This window comes from Pan troglodytes, chromosome 4 (assembly GCF_028858775.2).
Source record: "Pan troglodytes isolate AG18354 chromosome 4, NHGRI_mPanTro3-v2.0_pri, whole genome shotgun sequence".
In the NCBI taxonomy this organism is placed as follows: domain Eukaryota; kingdom Metazoa; phylum Chordata; class Mammalia; order Primates; family Hominidae; genus Pan; species Pan troglodytes.
Window position 1 is genome coordinate 69,999,607 of NC_072402.2, and position 20,639 is coordinate 70,020,245.

Here is a 20,639-nt window from a genome sequence, read left to right on the forward strand (position 1 = left end):
CTTTGTTTGTTATATAGGCTGTATGCATATATTGAAAACAGAAGTGAAACTTTTGATTGCTTTTAAATAAATACCAACTAATGAATTTACTGCTAAACTCAAAACCGTCTACGCTTAAGGTGAGAATCTTTGCCAACAGAAAGGCGTTGCTCTAAATCGCGAATGGTATTACGAAGAATTGCAATCTCCTTGTTTTTTTCTTCTTGAAAATGTTGAAGTTTCTAAACGAAACAAAAAATTTGTTATTACAATTCAGAAATAATAAAATTTAGTACAAGGAACAACAAAATAAAGAAATGCACTTCTGCTATTGGTATTTTAAAAAATACCTTATATTGTTAATAAGAATTAGATGATTTTTATAGAAACATGCTTAGAAAGTTTTCTTAAGCAACAAATACTGAGAGGAAAACTCACATACCCTTCTGTAGATACTTTGTGGCAAAACAGTAGAATCCTGATATGATTTTGATTTAGTCTGAACTCTTGCTAGTTTGGCATCAAACTGAATCAAATTGAAAAGAAAGTTATTGAAACTCTAGACAATTAGAAACAATTGTTTCTATAATTATAATCCATGTTACCCTTGACATGTAATCTGTTATTCAGGTGTATATTACAGTATAGACAATAGAAAAAATCTTTAAGAAATAATTTTTCAGAAAGAGCAAAGAACAGAAAAACAAGATTAACCCTGACTGCATGGTAAAATTACCTGGAGAGGTTTTTTTTTTTTCTTTGTTTTTAAAGTACCAAATGCCTGGGCACTACTTTAGAGATTCTGGTGTACAGTTAGCATCATCTTTTTCTCAAAACATCACGTGATTCTATAGTGCAGACAGGGTTTAGAATCTAGTTTAACTTAAATATAGGTAAAAATATTTTTACGTTAAAATGCGTGTATTATAAAGAAAATGTAATAAACAGTCATGGAAGAAAACCTCACGTAGCTTTCTGCAGGAACTTTGAGGCTGAACAGTAGAATTTGAATATGATCTTGTCGATATAGTTTGAACCCTTGCTGGTTTGAATTAAACTGAATCAGGTTAAAAAAAGTTCTCATAGGCCATTCTTACAGGCCAATTTTTTTTTGTTTTTCCACAATATTCCATTATATAACTCTTCTCTTCAGATTTAGTTAACATAGCCTCTCTGAGGACTAAGAATAAACTCTGAGATTATGCTCTGGTTTGAGGAGAGAAATGGTTAGGTACAATGAACACAAATAAGGAGCTGTGTATACCAGTCAAATAATAGACCAGTGATAAGGCCCAAATGGCAAACAAAATGCAAATTTCCAAACAGAGGAGGATTAGAAGTTGGTAGTAGATCTTGAAACATGGCCTATTAATTTCAGTTGGCCATTCAGCCTTTGCTGTGGTTTGTGGTACACTTGGTCAGATGGCAGCAGCAGCAGCAGCACCAGCAGCAAAGGGTATCTAAAGTCAACATCAGTCCTCTTTCTGCCCAGTGATTACTCAAGGTAACTCACCAAGTACCCTGGGGATTCCAAAGTTTCAGGAATATGAGTAGTATGTGATTTTAATTAAGACTTGTGAATTCTTACAAGGTAAAATGAAAGTTGGGGTGGGGGGAAGCAACGGAAGAATGATGGAAGGGTAGATTGATAGGGTCTAGAAAACATTTAAAGGACAAATATTTTGTCAAAGTACATTTGAGATTGTGATATCCGGTTAAATGAACTACTCGACTGTTTGTTTATTTATTTTATTTTTTTAGTTCTATTGCCCAGGCTGGAGTGCAGTGGCACAATCTCGGCTCACTGCTAAGTCTGCCTCCTGGGTTCAAGTGATTCTCCTGCCTCAGCCTCCTGAGTAGCTGGATAACAGGCATCTGCCAACACGCCCAGTTAATTTTTGTGTTTTTTTTAGTACAGGCAGGTTTCACCACGTTGGCCAGGTTGGTCTCGAACTCCTGACCTCAGGTGATCCGCTCGCCTCGGCCTGCCAAAGTTCTGGGATTATAGGTGTGAGCCACCTGGCCTACTCAAGACTTTTGAGCAAAGAGTTAGAGCCTCAGCCTTTGAGACGCCCTATTAGAAGTCCCTTAAAAAAAATATTGTAGGAATTTGGTTTGTTTGCCCCCAGGATATATATTCTTCCAGAAAGTTATTAGGAAGAAATTTGTTTTTTTTATGAGAAATAAAGCAAAATAAATTTCTAGTTGGTTACTGGGGTTTGACAAATTTCTGCTGGGATGAGAATAAATGTGAAGCGTTAGAAACATTCTTCCCATGCTGGAATGGTAGAAATTATGAAACCTACATAGAATTTACCATAAAATGCAGATAATCCTTGAGTTTTCTGTCAGGGAAATGTGAGTGCTAAAAATACAATAGCTAAAATAAAGTTTCACTGTATTGGTTTAATAGCCAATTAGATACACTAAAGATAGAATTAGTAAGCTGGAGAATAGGTTAGAAGAAAATATCTACCCCGAGACGGGGAAAAACAAGAAAATGACATATACAGAAAAGAGCATATGAGACATAGGAACTGGTAGTAAAGTCTATGAAAGGCTGTTGTCTCTCACCTAGTGTTGGGCCTAAAGTTGCTGCAGTCAGAAAGGCCTGCAGTTAAAAGGAAAAGTTGGATGTCAAGTGGGAAATACCGAGAAGAAAAGTTCTCAGAGGAAGCAATATCCTCCCTAAAAACCAGGACCTTTCGAACAACTGAAGGGTCCACTTTCAGGTCAAGTGCTGAAAGGCAATGCAGATGACAGTTGTATGGTACGTGATTACTGCAATCATTTGGTGGAGAATGAGCACGTGTGGAGCCCTCTCACAGAATTGCTTCTAATCCTAAAATGTATCTCACTGTGATGAAAAACAATCAAAGTACAGTTTAGACTAAGGGATGTGTCCTCAAGTTTAGCAGACTCAAACACTTACTTCTAGTTGTAGCTTGATTATTTCATTTTGTTTTTCTTTTTCTTGACTTCTTAGCTTTGCATTTAACTCTGAAATTTCCATCTCCTTTTTCTCTATTAGTTCTTTGTGCTTTTCTTCATTTAATTCAACTGAATAAAATGAAATAAATAAAATTCATTTGTTAAAAATTTCAAAATTATTATGTTTGTATTTCTTTAGTGTTTTAAATCATTCCTAAAAAAGTAAATTTTATTAATGAAACATATTTTAGAAATGTTGTATGTATAGAATAGCTTTTCTATGTTTTTTACAAGACCCTGAATAATGTTTGAGACACAGAGGTCACTTGCCAAATATTTTTGAATGAATAAGGTAATTTAAACTATTAAACATCAAAGGCCTGGAAAATAAATGGGAGATACAGTGGTTGAAGAGGGACACAAAGCCTGAGTTTCTAGGTATGAAGGGCTCAAACTACTGGATGACTCTAGAGCTACATGAAGCCCCTGCTATACTATTCCATATGATCAGGCCATTCTCATGTTCACATCATATCTTTAGGCTTTATCAAATTTCTTTGACACCATGACATCTAGGATGAGAGGCTCAAGAAAATCTTTGATTTTTAACGAGAAAGGAGACAATCTACAAGCCCCACAATGAAGGGCTTCCTAGCTTTCTTTTTTTTTTATTTTATTATTATTATACTTTAAGTTTTAGGGTACATATGCACCATGTGCAGGTTAGTTACATATGTATACATGTGCCATGCTGGTGTGCTGCACCCATTAACTCGTCATTTAGCATTAGGTATATCTCCTAATGCTATTCCTCCCCCATCCCCCCACCCCACAACAGTCCCCAGAGTGTGATGTTCCCCTTCCTGTGTCCATGTGTTCTCATTGTTCAATTCCCACCTATGAGTGAGAACATGCGGTGTTTGGTTTTTTGTCCTTGCGGTAGTTTACTGAGAATGATGATTTCCAATTTCATCCATGTCCCTACAAAGGACATGAACTCATCATTTTTTATGGCTGCATAGTATTCCACGGTGTATATGTGCCACATTTTCTTAATCCAGTCTATCATTGTTGGACATTTGGGTTGGTTCCAAGTCTTTGCTATTGTGAATAGTGCCGCAATAAACATACGTGTGCATGTGTCTTTATAGCAGCATGATTTATAGTCCTTTGGGTATATACCCAGTAATGGGATGGCTGGGTCAAATGGTATTCTGATATAGATATTTAGATAATAAATTTGTAGATCCTATTCTGTATGATTTAAACCTTTGAAATAGGTTGAAATTTACTTTTTCATTTATGATATGGTCAACTTTCTTAAATGTTCCATGCACACTTGAAAATAATACGTATTCCGCATTTATTGGGTATATCATTTATGTCAATTAGTATCAGTTGTTTATTTTGTTGCTTAAATTTTCTATATCATTACTAATTTTGCATATTTGTATGTACTTTTCTACCACTAAAAGGTGAATTAAAGTCTCTCATTATGATTGTGGATTTGTCTGTCACCTACTAGTTCTGCGAATTTTACTTGGTGCATATACATTTAGAATTGTTGTTTTATTTCCCTGGTAAATCAAACACTTTACATCACAAAATATCCATCTTTTGCTCTAGAACTGCTTCTTGCTTTAAAGTATACTTTGTCCAATATTAGTATAGCTATGCCAGCTTCATGTTGGCTACTATTTGCATGTTATATCCTTTTCCATCTTTTATTTTAAATCTTTCTATAGTTTTGTATTTTAGGTATATTGAAAGCAGCATAGTAGCAGATTTTTATACTTATTCAATCTGGCAATCTTTGTCTTTTAATTGGAAATTCATTCAAGTTTAACTTAATGCATTTAGTAATATATTTGGGTTTAAATCAACTAGCTTATTATTTGTTGGCTTTTACATTTTATGTTCATTTCTCTCTTCTCATCTTCATTTAGACAGAATAACTATTTTTACTTCCCTTTTTTCCTCCTCTGTTAGATTGATAATCATTAGCTTGATAAATATTCTTTTATTCTTCCTTTAGTGGTTACCTTAGAGTTTATAGCATGCATACTTGACATATTAGAATTTAATAAAATTAGTACTTTTATCACTTTATGGACATGATACAAACCTTAAAAACATTTTAACTCCATTTATTCCCCCTTTTGTCTTTGGTGTTTTTGTACTATGTTAACTTAGCTAAATTAGAACTATGTTTTCCAGAATTCCCTTGTCTATATGTTCTAAGGTAGAGTTAGCCGTAAGAGAAATCTCCACAAGGTTTGGAAGATGGAAGTATAGCAAGAACTAATTTTCTCTGATGTTTAGTATAGGATGCTGGGCAGTGTTTCAGTTCACACATGGTGTTGCTGGCCTTCCGGCTCACCAAATCAGCAGCTATTATTTTTTGAAGGTCAATGTAGAGCCCCAGGGAACAGTGCAATTTATACAAGTTGTCACTTATCAATGGATCATCTCAGTGATAAGGAAAAACATTTGGTTCCACAGCTTCTTAAGCTCCCAACAGATTTCTTTTTTTAGCTGCTAGAAGTCTCAGGCCAGGTGTCCTTGAAGCTCAATGGCGTAGGGCACCATCTTTTCCTGCAGGTCGTCATGTCATTAAGGTCGAAGGAGGTATAAGAAAGATGCAAATTCCAGTTTGTTCTCAGTATTTCCACTTGATATCCAACTTTTCTTTTTACCTGTAGGCCTTTCTGACTGCAGCAACTTTAGGCCCAACACTAGATGAGAGACAACAACCTTTCACAGACTTTACTACCAGTTCCTATATCTCACATGTTCTTTTCTGTATATGCCATTTTCTTGCTTCTCCCTGTCTCAGAGTAGATATTTTCTTCTAACCTGTTCTCCAGCTTACTAATTCTATCTCCAGTGTATCTAATTGGCTATTAAACCAATACAGTGAAACTTTATTTTTACCTACTGTGTTTTTAGCACTTACTTTTCCATCTACTTCTCTAGTATAATTTCCAGTTCTCCATAAAAATTCCCTAAGTCCAGCTGAGCTTGGTGGCTCACACCTGTAATCCCAGCACTTTGGGAGGCTGAGGCAGGTGGCTCACCTGAGGTCAGGAGTTCGAGACCAGCCTGACCAACATGGTGAAACCCTGTCTCTACTAAAAATACAAAAATTAGCCAGGGATGGTGACACGTGCATGTGGGCCCAGCTACTCAGGAGGCTGACGCAGAAGAATTGCTTGAACCTGGGAGGTGGAGGTTGCAGTGAGCCGAGATGGCAACACTGCACTCCAGCCTGGGTGACAGAGTGAGACTGTGTCTCCAAAAAAACAAACAAAAAAAATTCCCCAAATTCTTTATTTCTTTGATTATATTAATCAGAGTCATTGTAAATTATATATCTGATAATGCCATTATCTGGATCATAAATGAATTTATATTTATTTCCTTTTAAAAATGTTTATAATTGAGCTTGCTTAGGTTTTTTTGTATTTTTAAAGTCAGATTTACTGCAGCATAATTCATATATAGCAAAATCTCTTTTGAGGCGTACAGTTTGAGGAGTTTCGAGGACCATATACAAGAATCTAACCATCACCACAATCAGGTAAAATTTTTCTATCACTTCAAAAGGAGCCCTTGTGCCCCTTTATAATCTATCCTTTTGCTCAAATACTGGCACACATTGATCTGATTTTTGTCACCATAATTTTCGTTTTCAAGAATGTTGTATAAACAGAATTATATCGTATGTGGACTTTTGTGTCTGGCTTCTTTGATTTAGCATATTGCTTCTGAAGTGATTGTAATGTTGAATGTATCAGCAGTTTGTTGCTTTTTATTGCTGAGTAATTTCCATTACATGGATGTACCATGATTTGTTTATTTATGTTAATGGATTTGCTAGATTCCACGTTTGGGCCATGATGAATAAGGTTGCTGTAAACATTCACAAACAGGTCTTTGGGTAGACATATGCTTTCATTCCTCTTGGGTAAATACCAGGAGTGCGAATGCTGGGTCAGATGGTGTGTTATGTGGCGGCCATGACAATGAGCCTCTCAGATCTCAGGAATCCTAACTGATCACTTGCCCCAGCTCCTGCACTCTAAAATCCATTACTGCATTTAAGCTGAGGCCATGCTTCTATGGTTGCAACTAGTCAATGACAGGGTATGGAAGGAATACTACTGTGGGCCAATTCTGGGAGATGTCTAATCCTATCTTGGTGTTTCCTCCTTTAAGGACCTGAACTAGCACAAGGAAACAGGTATAATGGGGTTCTAAGATGGGCTCACTTACCACTTTCTGGGCAATGAAGAAGCCATCCTTAGTGGTATGTGGAGCACTGGTAGTTCCTAGTATACAATGGTGTTAATAATTACTACAGATTTCACCAGAAGTAATCTGGAAAAATGTTCTGGTGGTGGGGAATGCCTCACAAGACATTAGTTATCATTAAGACATTTGAAATATGGATGGAAATAATGCCCACAAACGCAGTAGAGTTATCTGGTTACTGCTAAATTAAATTGACATTATACTAAAGGATAATGAGAAATTGAGGGCTGTTAGCAAAAAGTTACAGAATTAAAGAATAAATGTGAGAGTGAGAGATCTCTTTGGTAGCTTACAAACATGTCCTTACCTCTGGTAATGGAACACCAAACACAGCTAAGCAACAGAAAATCTAATAGATTTGAAGAACTCCAGAGATGTTTAAATGCTTAGCCAAAGCAGTTCCACTATGATAAAATTTGGACCCCGGTTGGAAAGACCTGAGATCCTGAAAAATAGAATGGAAACATGTGGATGGATGCCTCTGAGGATGCTGGCTCTAAAGATTTCCCTAAGCCCTTGGAGTCTGAAGAGGTGGCCCACTCTTTCCTAGTAAAAGCTAGCAATTCCCCTGTGGTGAAGGATGCAGAGGCTGCTCTCAGAAGCTGCCTCGATCTCCTCTTTTGGCTGTTAGGTCAATAACTAGGGTCAAGATGCACCATAACTTGGCTGGGAGATAAGGGAGAAAAGTGATTATATCTAAAAGTATCTGCAAGAATTATCTAGGTTGTACTGGGAAGAGCTATGTGAGTATCCCTGAGAACAGATTTTGAGGCTGCTGGATCAAAGAAGATAGAAAGTAAGACTAGGTAAGCAAGAATTCATTGACTCAGCATTACTCTTCAGGGACAACAGACGTAATATCCTAGCAAGGGCCCTAGGAGATGGGGCAAATGCTCTGCTAGAGTGGCCTTAAACCTCTAAAGAAAGCAATGACCAAAGCTGAGTGAAGTGAAAATATCTGAGCTGCCTGACAGATAGTAAAGAAAGAAATAAGGAGGCTGTAGAAAGTTGGCATGCTAGTAGGAATATATTACATGAGGTAAGACAACCTACAAAAGGATTATGTTCTTCAGGAGGGCCCAGAAGACACATTATTAGCCAAGGCCACCAGAAATGTGCTGGTGAGGGGTAAAAAAGTATCACAAAAAATTCAGTGGTCAGTCTCCTTTGCAAGCCAGGGTTGACAGTAAAATAGGTTGCCATAGAGCTAGGTTCATTAATACCCATGGGGATGGCAGGCCTCTCCACCACAAAGTAATAAAAGCCAGATGATAGTGCTTAACTGCCAAAAGGCAGGAGGCCACAATTACCAAATTACCAGGAAGGCTGAGAGCAGCCAAAAAGACTTGATGTGCAGATAGTTGTAGAGATAGTTAATAGATGGATAGCCAATTCTGCTTAACAGGTACTACAATTAAAAAAAAACAAAAACGGAAGAACACAAGGCTAGGGTACATGCCTCAATTAAAAAATTATCATCCTTTTCTCAGTCTCCAGACCTGAACCAATTTTGGGATCTGGAACCCATTGGCTAAATATATGGTCAGGTCACTAGGAAGAACACTTAAATAATACTTCTAGGTATCCCTTTAGGAAGAGAGGCCAACAAGAACCACAGAAGAGTTGCTACATGAACTCATGTAGAGAAGTAACTCTGTGTAGTACAGTAGGTGGAGTGTTGTAGCCATGAAAATGCACCTATTAGATCTCCAATTTCGGAGAGCATAATTGACTCCCTGTTTTCATGACCATGTTTACGCTGAGGTCATACTTCTCAAGAGCTACTCCCAGTCAATGACTGAGCTTGATAGGGCTACGAAGGCAAGCTTATTCCTGAAAGTTGCAGAACTTATTTAATGGGCAAATTTGGCTCAACTTTGTTGAAACTTTCTTAGAAAATGTTACAATCTAACACTTTCCCTACCCAAGATCCTTCTTTTCTTCTCTTCTTCACAGAGGTTAAACCTGTATTACAGACTGACAGCTTACCCAGTCTCTCCTGGTTCCCTTCCCATTTACCCTCATAAATGTTTTCCCCAATAAACTTCTCAAATGTCTAATCCTGTCTTGGCATCTGTTTCGCAGAGGACCCAAATTAACTCACTGCATTTTTAAAAAACTGCCAAACTATTTTTAAAGTGACTGTACCATTTTATAGTCCCAGTAATAATGTTTCAGAGTTCCAGTTGCTCCATTTGGCATTATCAACATGGCATTGATAATTTTTAAGATTTTACCTGTTCTAAAAGGTGTGAGGTTTTAATTTGCATTTTCCTACCTACTAATTATGTTGAGTATCTTTTCATGGCTTATTTTTCATCTGTATGTCTCTGAACTCGAACTCCCGACCTCAGGTAATCCGCCCGCCTTGGCCTCCCAAAGTGCTGGGATTTACAGGTGTGAGCCACTGTGCCTGGCCCTTCATCTGTATGTCTCTGGGATAGTAACTGTCCAAATATTTTTGACATTTCCTTGTTGAGTTGTTTGACTTCTTCTTATTGAATTCTTAGTGTTCTTTATATATTTTTGGATATAAATCCTTTATCAAATATCCATTTCCAAGTATATGGATTGTCTTTTCATTTTCTTAACAGTATTAAAGAACATAAATTAATAACTTTGACGAAGTCAATTTAGAACTTTTGCCTTTATTGTTGGTGCTTTTTGTTGCTTTCCAAGAAGTTGTGCCTAACTCAAGATCACAAAGATAATCTCTTATGCTTTCTTCTGGTAATTTTACAGATGTAGGTTTTACATGTAACTTATTACCCATTTTAAGTTAATTGCTGCATATGATGTGCATAAAGATAGGCTCATTAAGGAAGGTTTTCAACAACCATATAAAACTGATTAACCCTCAACATAGGCTTATGAGATCTGCTTTACTGAAGGAGGAAAATTTCATTAGTGAAATTATATTCAATATGCTTTACTATACATAAAAATTATTAATTATACATTTAATACTAATTTTAATTTTATAAGAATACTAACTGTTTCACATTAGATGACATTAAGTGTAAATACTAGGAACCAAATTTAGAAATGTTGTATTTACATGCATAAATATATAGGAAGGTACAAAACCAAAATTAAAATGCATCAAGGGGCTAGGTGCAGTGGCTCATGCCTGTAATCTCAGCACTTTGGGAGGCCGAGGCAGGTGGATTACTTGAGGTTGGGAATTCGAGACCACCCTGGCCAACATGGCTGTCTAGGAATGTTGGATGCTAGTTCTTCTCAAAGAGATCAAAGTTACTTGTAAATGGACATGTTCTGAAACGAAAACTGAGGGAAGAGAGCCAGGATCTGTCAGAGAGCCCACAGGAAGAAGCCAAAGTGCAGAAAACGAAGGCAGCAAGAGTCTAGCAGAGATCAACACCAAAGGAACTCAGAGCCCTGCAGAAAGGGTAAGTGAGGGTGCTTCTTGGCTTTCCTCACTCCTGCAACAATCTGCTGACTGCCAAACTACTAAGGAGGTCGTCTGCCCTTGTGACACTGGGCAATACTGTTGGTGGTCACTTAGGAACTTCCTGAGGAAAGAAAACCAGGTGGCTAGCTCATGCAGGCATGCCTGCATATGCCTCAGGCCTGAACTGAGATGGTGGGTGCTGTACTGGCTGTGTACCTGTCGTGGGCCACTGCTACTGCCCAGAGGATCTCTGTCTTTGCATCACCATACCACCAAATCCCCTGCAAATACACCCCACAAGCTGCTCTGAGTTTGGCAAGTACGGGGAACCTGCAGGTCCATGGGAAGCTACAGGACCACGTAGGCACAACTTCTTGGAAAGCAACAAAAAGCACCAACAATAAGGCAAAAGTTATAAATTGGACTTCATCAAAGTTATTAATTTATGTTCTTTAATACTGTTAAGAAAATGAAAAGACAATCCATAGACTTGCAGATAGATATTTGATAAAGGATTTATATCCAAAAATATATAAAGAACACTAAGAATTCAGTAAGAAGAAGTCAAACAATTCAACAAGCAAATGGCAAAAATATTTGGACAGCTACTATCCCAGAGACATACAGATGAAGGACCAGGCGCGGTGGCTCATGCCTGTAATCCCAGCACTTTGGGAGGCCAAGGCAGGCAGTTTACCTGAGGTTGTGAGTTTGAGTTCAGAAGGCTAAAAAGAGGACCTCAGTCTCTTCTGGTTTGTAAGGCTTCTGTAAGAAGTCTACTATGTTAGCCTGATTGGATTTCATTTATAGGTAATTTGGCTATTTTCTCTAGCTGCCTTTGAGGGTTTTTTTTTTTTTTTGGCATTGACCTTAAATAGTCTAATGATTATACGGCAGACTTCTTACAGAAGCCTTACAAGCCAGAAGAAACTGAGGTCCTCTTTTTAGCTTTCTTAAAGAAAAAAAAAAATGCCATCCAAGAATTTTATATCCACCAAACAAGGAAGGAGAAATAAAGTTTTTTCCAAATAAGTAGGTGCTAAAGGTATTCATCATCACCAGACCAGACCTACAAGAAATGCTCAAAGGAGTTTTAAACATGGAAACAAAAGGACAATACTTGCTACCATAAAAGCACACAGAAGTACAAAGTTCACAGATCCTATAAAACAAACAACTGAGACTATAAAGCTCACTAACAACACTCTAAAGGGAACAAAATGTCACATATAAATATGAATCATAAACAGCCTAAATGTTCCACTTAAAATACACAGATTGGCAAATTGGGTTAATAAAACAAGACTCAACCATCTACTGACTTCAAGAGACCCATCCTATGTGTAATGACACCATAGGTTCAAAGTAAAGGGGTGATGAAAGATCTACCATGCAAATAGAAAATGAAAAAGAACAGGGGTTGACATTCTTGTATCAATTAAAACAGACTTTAAACCAACAACAGTAAAAAAGACAAAGAAGGGTATTATATAATGATAAAGGCTTCAATTCAGCAATTACCTAACTACTATATAATTACCTAACTACTATTATATAATGATAAAGTCTTCAATTCAACAAAAAACTTAACGAGCAGATTTAACTGTGCCCAACACTGGAACACCCAGATTTATAAAACGAATATTATTAAACCTAAGAGAATAGATAGACAGCTATACAATAGTAGTGGGGTTGTCAATGCCCCATTGACAGATAAAAAATTCAAAATATGGATTGCAAGGAAACTCAAAGAGATCAAGAGAAAGTTGAAAACCAACACAGAGAAACCAAGAAAATGATTCAGGATATAAAAGAGGAGGTAGCCACATTTTAAAAAGCAAAACAAAACAAAAACTTCTGGAATTAAAAAATTCACTAAACGAATTTTAAAATATAGTTGAGAGTTTTAGCAACAGACTAGACCAAGCAGAAGGAATAATTTAAAAGCTTGGAGACCAGTCTACTGGATCATGGAGGCTGAAAAATAATAAAGAAACTCTGGACTTTAATTGGACTTTTGACCAAATGAACCTAATAGACATCTACAGAACATTCCACTCAACAACTGCAGAATATACATTTTTTCTCATCTGTGCATAGAACATTGTCTAAAATTGACCATATGCTTGATCATAAAACAAGTCTCAATAATTTTTTAAATAAAATTATATCAAATGTATATGTGGACCATAATGGAATAAAATCAGAAATCCATACCAAAAGGAACTTGCAAAACCACACAAATACATAGAAACCAAACAACTTGCTCCTGGTTGACTTTTGGGTAAAAAACAACAACAAAAAAAACAGAAATAAAAACTTATTTTGAAACAAAAGGAAACGCAGTCATAACATACCAAAACCTCTAGGATACACAAAAGTAGTATTAGGAGAAAAGTTTATAGCACTAAATGCCTACTTGAGGAAGACAGATGTAACATTAACAACCCAATGTTGCACCTAAATGAGCCAGAAAAACAAGAACAAACCAAACTCAAAGGTAGCAGAAGAAAAGATATAACAAAAGATCAGAGAAGAACTAAGTGAAAATGAGATGAAAACCAAACTCCAAAAATCCATACAAAGGATCAGTGAGACAAAAACTGGGTTTTTTGAAAGGACAAACAAAAGTGATAGATCACTTGCTAGATTAACCAAGAAACACAGAGAGAAACAGAAGTTTCCAAATAAGCACAATCAGAAATGATAAAGTTGACATTACAACTAATACCACAGAAATACAAAAGATCTTCAGTGACTACTATGAACATTTCTATGTGCACAAACTAGAAAATCTAGAGCAAATGGAAAAATTTCTGGAAACATACAACCTCCAGAGATTGAACCAGGAAGAAACTGAAATTCTGAACAGGCCATTAATGTGTTATAAAATTGAATAAATAATAAAAAATATACCACCACCACCAACAACAACAAAATCCCAGGACTAGAGTATTTACAGGCCAGCCAAATTCTACCACATGTACAAAGAAGAGTTGGTACCAATATTACTGAAACTATTCCAAAAAATTGAGGAGGAGGGAGGCCTCTCTAACTCATGCTATGAAACCAGTATCATGCTGATACCAAAATCTGGCAAGGACCTAATAAAAAATAAAACAACAGGCCAATATCCCTGATAAACATAGATTCAAAAATCCCCAACAAAACAGAATCCAGTAACACATCAAAAAGATAATTCATCAGGATCAAACAGCCTTATTTCAGGGATGCAAGGATGGTTCGATATATGCAAGTCAATAAATGTGATTTGCTACACAAACAGAATTAAAAACAAAAACTATATTATCATTTCAGTATATGCAGAAAAAGCATTTGGTAAAATCCAACACCCTTTATAATAAAAACCGTAAAAAATAGGCATTGAAGGAACATACCTCAAAATAACAAAAGCCATACATGACAAACCCACAGCCAACATCATCCTGAATGGGGAAAAGTTGAAAGCATGTCCCCTAAGAACTGGAACAAAACAAGGATATCCATTGTCACCACCCCTATTCAACATAGTACTGAAAGTCTGTAGCTAGAGCAATCAGGAAAGAGAAATAAATAGTAGCCATTCAAATTGGAAAAGGGGAAGTCCAATTTTATCGGTTTGCTGATAATATGATTCTACATCTAGAAAGCCCTAAAGATTCATCTAAAAGATTCTACACCTAGAAAACCCTAAAGAGTCCCCCTAGACCTGACAAATGACTTCAGTAAAGTTTCAGGATACAAAATGAATGCATCAAAATCAGTGGCATTCTTATAAACCAACAACACTCAAGCTGAGAACCAAATCAAGAACTCAATCCCATTAACAATTACCATACACACACAAAATTACCTGGAAATACATTTAACAAAGAAGATGAAAAACCTCTACAAGGAGAACAAAACAGTTTGATAATAGATGACACAAACAAATGAAAAAGCATTCCATGCTCATGGATAGGAAGAATCAATATCATCAAAATGACTATACTACCCAAAGCAATCTACATATTCAATTTCTATCAAATTAACAATGTAAGTTTTCACAGAATTAGAAAAAGCAGCTTTAAAATTTATATGGAACCAAAACAGAGCCTGAATAGTCAAAGTAATTCTAAGCAAAAAGAACAAAGATGGAGGCATCACGTTACCCTACTTCAAACTATTCTACAAGGCTATAATAGCCAAAACAGCATGGTACTAGTACAAAAATGGAAACATAGATCTGTAAAACAGAATAAAGAACCCAGAAATAAAGCCACACACCTGCAACAAACTAATGTTCAAAAATTCTACAAAAATAAACAATGAGGAAAAGATTCCCTATTTATTATAACAAACAGTGCTGGGAAAACTGGTTAGCCATATGAAAAAGAATTAAACTGGACCTCCATCCCTTACCATACACAAAAATTAACTCAAGATTGATTAAAGACTTAAGTGTAAGACCTTAAAGTATAAAAATCCTAAAAGAAAACACAGGAAAAACTCTTCTGGACATTGGCCTAGGCAAAGAATTTATGACTAAGACCTCAAAAGCAAATGCATCAAAAACAAAAATAGACAAATCGGATTTAAAGAGTTTCTGTACAGCAAAAGAAACAATCAACAGCATAAACAGACAACCTACAGAATGGGAGAAAATATTTGCAAGCCGTATATCCACCAAAGGACTAATATCCAGAATCTACAAAGAAGTTAAACAAATCAACAAGACAAAAACAACCCCAATACAAAGTGGGCAAAGAGGACTTGAACAGACACTTCTCAAAAGAAGACATACACACAGCTGACAAGCATATGAAAAAATGTTCAACATTACTAATTATCAGAGAAATGCAAGTTAAAACCACAATAAGATACCTTCTCAAACCAGTCAAAATGACTAATAGTCAAAATGAGTATTACTAAAAAGTCAAAAAAATAACAGATATTGTCAGGGATGTGGAGTAAAGGGAACAATAATGCACTGTTAATGGGAATGTAAATTAGTTTCACCCCTATGGAAAACATTACAAAGATTTCTCAAATAACTAAAAATAGAATTACTATTCAACCCAGTAATCCTACTATTGGGTATCTACCCAAAGGAAAATAAATTGTTTTATCAAAAAGACACTTGTACTTGCATGTTTATCACAGTTCTGTTAACAATAGCAAAGTCATGGAATTAACCTAAGTGCACATCAATGATGGATTGGATAAAGAAAATGTGGTATATATACACCATGAAATACTATGCAGCCGTGAAAGAGAATAAAACTGAGTTATTTGCCAACATGGTTGGAGCTGGAGGGCATCATTCTAAGTGAACTAACTGAGAAACAGAAAGTCAAATACTGCATGTACTCACTTATAAGTGGGAGCTAAACAATGGGTAGTCATTGACATAAAGATAGAAACCATAGACACTGGGAACTCCAAAAGAAGGGAGGGTGGGAGGGGTGAGGGTTGAAAAATGATCTACCACGAGTTATGTTCACTATATAATTGATGAGTTCACTAGAAGCCCAAACACCAGCATTATACAAAATACCCATGTAACAAACCCACACATTATATCTCTTGAATCAATAACAAAAAAGCAAGTTTATTTTAGACTTACCTTTTCTCTGCATGTCCTGATAAAGTTTGCTTATTTCTTTCTTATATCCCTCCTCTTTGATTTTCATTTCACTTACAAGTTTGGCAATATTATTCTTATATTCCTAAAGATTAAAATATATATTAATTTTTAAAATTTAAATATGTATATATAACTTCTGATTCCTAGAAAGGTGAAATTCTCCATTCATATTACTTTTTAAATACTTTAAAAATTCTCCATTTATGTTACTTTTTTAAAAGGTACTATAAATGTAATATAAATGAACAATTTCACCTTTCTAATAATTAAAAGTTATATCTACAAGGAAAAATATTGTTCATTGTTTGAATAATCAGCTTTGAGATAGACCCATTTTATTTTATTTTTTGTATGTATAAAGTATTTATTTTTTAATTTAAATTTTTGGCCTGGTGTGGTGGCTCACGCTTGTAATCCCAGCACTTTGGGAGGCTAAGGCAGGCAGATCACGAGGTCAGGAGATCAAGACCATCCTGGCTAACACGGTGAAACCCCGTCTCTACTAAGAATACAAAAAAATTAGCTGGGCGTGGTGGTGGGCACCTGTAGTCCCAGCTACTCGGGAGGCTGAGGCAGGAGAATGGCGTGAACCCGGGAGGCCCTGAAGCTTGCAGTGAGCCGAGATGGCACCACTGCACTCCAGCCTGGGGGACAGAGCGAGACTCTGTCTCAAAAAAAAAAATTTAAATTTTTAATTTGAAAATTAAAAATTATATATATTTATGATGTACAACATCATGTTTTAATATATGTATACATTGTGGAATGCCTAACTCAAGCCAATTAACATATCTATATTATGGATATGTTAAATATATGTTAAATATGTGAGGTATATCCATTTGCCTCACATATTTATCACTTTTTTGTGGTGAGAACATTAAAAAACTACTCTCTTAGCAATTTTGAAGTATATGATACATCGTTATTGATAACAATCACCAAATTGTACAATAGCTCTCCTGATTCTATTCCTCCTTTCCAACTAAATTTTTTTATCCTTTCACCAACATCTCCCCAATTGCTGCCTCCACCACAGCCTAACCACCACTCTACTCTCTGCTTCATGAATTCCATAAGAAAGATCAATTTCTGATCCAAGGAGATAAGATAAAGATATTACAGAAACAATGTCTTTTTTTATCTTTGCTTTCTGGATACTCATTACCAGGGTTTAGAATATTAAGGATGCTCAAAATATTTAATTTTATGAATAAATGCCACTACAGAATTAAGGTATGTTCAATATAAGCCAAAACCATACATTAGAGCCAACAAAAGGCACTGTTCAATAGCTAGCAAGCTTACTATAATGTAAGATGAGTCTCTTCGAATGCAAGCTGAACTTCTGTTTCCAAAAATTATATAAATATTCCTAATTCCCAGAGCAAGATTAAGCATTACCCATGGTAAGTGTATGCTTTATGAGGAGGCATAGAGAGAAAGATGAGTTTGGGATTTGCAAAGTGCTTGACAGCTGCCTGAGATTAGCTTCTTAGGTTGTTGAAGGATAGGGGTGATTTATTATGCTAAGAACAGGGAGAGGAGCATTGAGAGTGGTGATGGAAGACAGTTATTTTACAATTGTGAAGATAAATTTTACAACTTTACCAGGGGTATGGTCCTACATGAAGAAATTATTCAGAGGCCTAAAATGTAGGCAAGAGAAAAGGAAAGCAGGAAGAATAAAAGTTAAGTATGATAGTAATAAAAAGGCAATAATAAAGGCAAGAGGTCAATAAAAGCCTCTAATACTTAACAGCTGGGACTCACCATTGTGTTCCCAACTCCTTGTGTGTAAATACATGTATATATGTGCACACACATATATCTTGATGTATATTTCTTGAATGAATGGGAGTACCAATAAGAATTATTTAGGTAAGAACTGTTAACCTAGACCCAGTGAATAGGCTTTTGATCAACTTCCAAATTTTAATGTAAAATTATACATGTATTTATTTGTGTGTGCATGTGTGTGTGTGTGTGTGTGCACATTTTTCCCAGTGAGGATTCATAGCTTTTAATAGATATTTCATGGTATTGAGGAGGTTAAACAATTTAAAACAGGTCAAGACACACTGGCTTCTATGCCCACAATTAAAAATTGGCATACATTCCTCCATATTATCTCAGTTCAAGAGATTTTGTCTGGATTCCTGTTTGTTCTACTTATCCTGCCAGGCAACTTGTAGGAATGGACAAAGCTATTCAACTTCTCGGTTCTAATTAAAACTGGGCAGGTGAACCCAGCTGGCAATCCCACAAATTGCCATTTTCTATGTATCTAGACTTCTAGATGGGCAACTACAGAGCAGCTTTTATAAACTACTCCTGACAACTGTGTGCACTAAGCTGTTGCTGCTCTGAGAAACCACAAGAGACAAACCTATGTACCTTTCTATTCTCCACTGATTTTTGCCACAGGAAGATGTCACCAGGAAAGTGGAATGCTGCCAGTTAATTCGGTGAGACCCAGGATTTGCATTTCAGCCTCCAGGCATGAAGACTATTCTATCTGGGTTGAGCCAAGCTCTATCTCACTAGATCTTCTCTTCCATTTTAGCCTGTGCCATTCCTAAAAAATGTAATCTTTTCATTTTTCTAAGGAGACTAATCCCCAATAGGTTACAATTGGTTGTCTTCTTTTTATATGCTTTCTGGGAATTTTAAATTCCAAGGAATAGCCTCCGGTTTCACTCTTGATATAAAAAACAATGATTCTCTCTATACAAGTTGCAAAATCCTTCTACTCTCACAAATACTGCTATTGGGTACCTCCTGAGTTTGTTCCTGGGGAGTTTTCTCCATGAATTTTAGATGTGTTCAGAGGTTTTGAATTAGCAAATCTGCGTTGTCATAGTTTGCTTTGGGCAGCCACTAAGTAAGAAATTCAGACTCTTGGGTTGTGGTGTTTTCTCTTTAATTTCTTCCCCTCTGAACATTCCTGTAGTATTCTCAACAAAGCAGTATCCTAGTGCTTGAAGTTTTAGAAAGGAAAGTAGGTCAAATTTTCTCCCCCTGGTTCCCCACCCCAATTACAACCTGACTTTACCATCTATTTTTGAGATCTAGAGTCAATATATCAAAAGGATTGGGAAAGAATAAAGGGAAAAAGGAAAAGAAAGGAGGAGAAAGGGTAGGATTCATTTCAGAAATACTTAAAAACCATCTCAAAATTGGTGATGAAAAGCTAAATTTTCTAAGAGCATAGCTAGAATGCTACTTATTACTGTACAGGATTAACCAGAAGTTCTGGGCAGATTTCTTCAGAGGGTCCTCAGATGAGGAACCAGACTGAATTTAGAGAAGATTCTTCAAGTTGAAGGCTCCTATAGATTCAACTTGAGTTTTGAGGATCTTTTGTCTGCTAGAATTTGACATATTAGCTCTTGAGAGATGAGGAAGTTAGCATAATGAACCTCTCAAAGAGCAGAGGGAACTGACATTTATTTAGCATCTTTTATGCTTTTTAGACACTGTTCATGTGTTCTACAACTGCTGTCACTACACTGTTCCTACAGGAGATAAGGAAAAGTAGCAGAGGGTATGGTGGCTCCTGGGAGAGAAATAATTTGTGATCCACATGAAATGCCCCCTGTATTGGAATGGTGTAATGATTACCCAAATCATAAAGAGTATAGATTCATTTACATTATAATAAGAAAGTTCACAAGTAGTAACAAATAGAGTTTACTAGAGTAAAACCTCTATTAACATAATTGAAAAATATGTAGCAAAATAACTGCATCTCTTTTTGGTAGAAAGAAAAAGTAATGCAAGTTATTTGTTAGTACATTATATTTTGTAAAAAAAAAAAAACTCTTAAAACTAGTATTGCTTTGAAAACAAATTGTCATTTACTAAAGATTTTGGCATATATACGTATATCTCCACACACACACACACCCACAAACATTTGGCTGTGTTTATTAATTTAAAAACCTCTTTTTTTTCCTAATTTGAAAAGATAAATCTCCACAGGGACTTGACTGAATAGAATGATACATAAACTCACCTGTTCATGAGACTTTAACTTCTCTTTTATAAGATCAGCACTTATTTTTAGTTGTTCATTTTCACCTGTGTAAGAATAATCAAAGAACATCATAATATATAGCACTTTTCAATTAATATGAAAATATGTTCAACATTTTAGCTTCCATTATGTATGCATTCAACAAACATGCATCCAGCAGCTGCTACACATCAGGCACCACACTAGACACTGAGAATATGAAAGTGAAAAGAGTTACTGCTCTTCAAAGAACTTACAGCCTAGTGCTGAGTCAAATGTGTTAGTAGTTATAATATGCTATGATAATTGCTCTTTAATGGCAGTATATCTGAAATACTACAGGAATCTGTAAAAAGAAA

At 35.9% G+C, this 20,639-nt stretch overlaps 1 protein-coding gene across 2 annotated transcripts in view; it reads right to left on the bottom strand.

Annotated features, from left to right (window-relative positions):
- Position 1: 1 nt before the first annotated feature.
- The window catches only part of CCDC152 (coiled-coil domain containing 152), a 51,015-nt gene continuing 30,377 nt past the window's right edge, over positions 2-20,639 (bottom strand). For both annotated transcript variants that reach the window (XM_016953350.4, XM_530813.7), the window contains exons 5-9: positions 20,281-20,345; positions 16,242-16,344; positions 2,912-3,039; positions 422-505; positions 2-221 (exon numbers count right to left, since the gene is read on the bottom strand). In XM_016953350.4, coding sequence (XP_016808839.1) covers positions 99-221; positions 422-505; positions 2,912-3,039; positions 16,242-16,344; positions 20,281-20,345 — 503 coding nt within the window. In that variant the 3' untranslated portion in view covers positions 2-98. The remainder of the gene's footprint in view (positions 222-421; positions 506-2,911; positions 3,040-16,241; positions 16,345-20,280; positions 20,346-20,639) is intronic.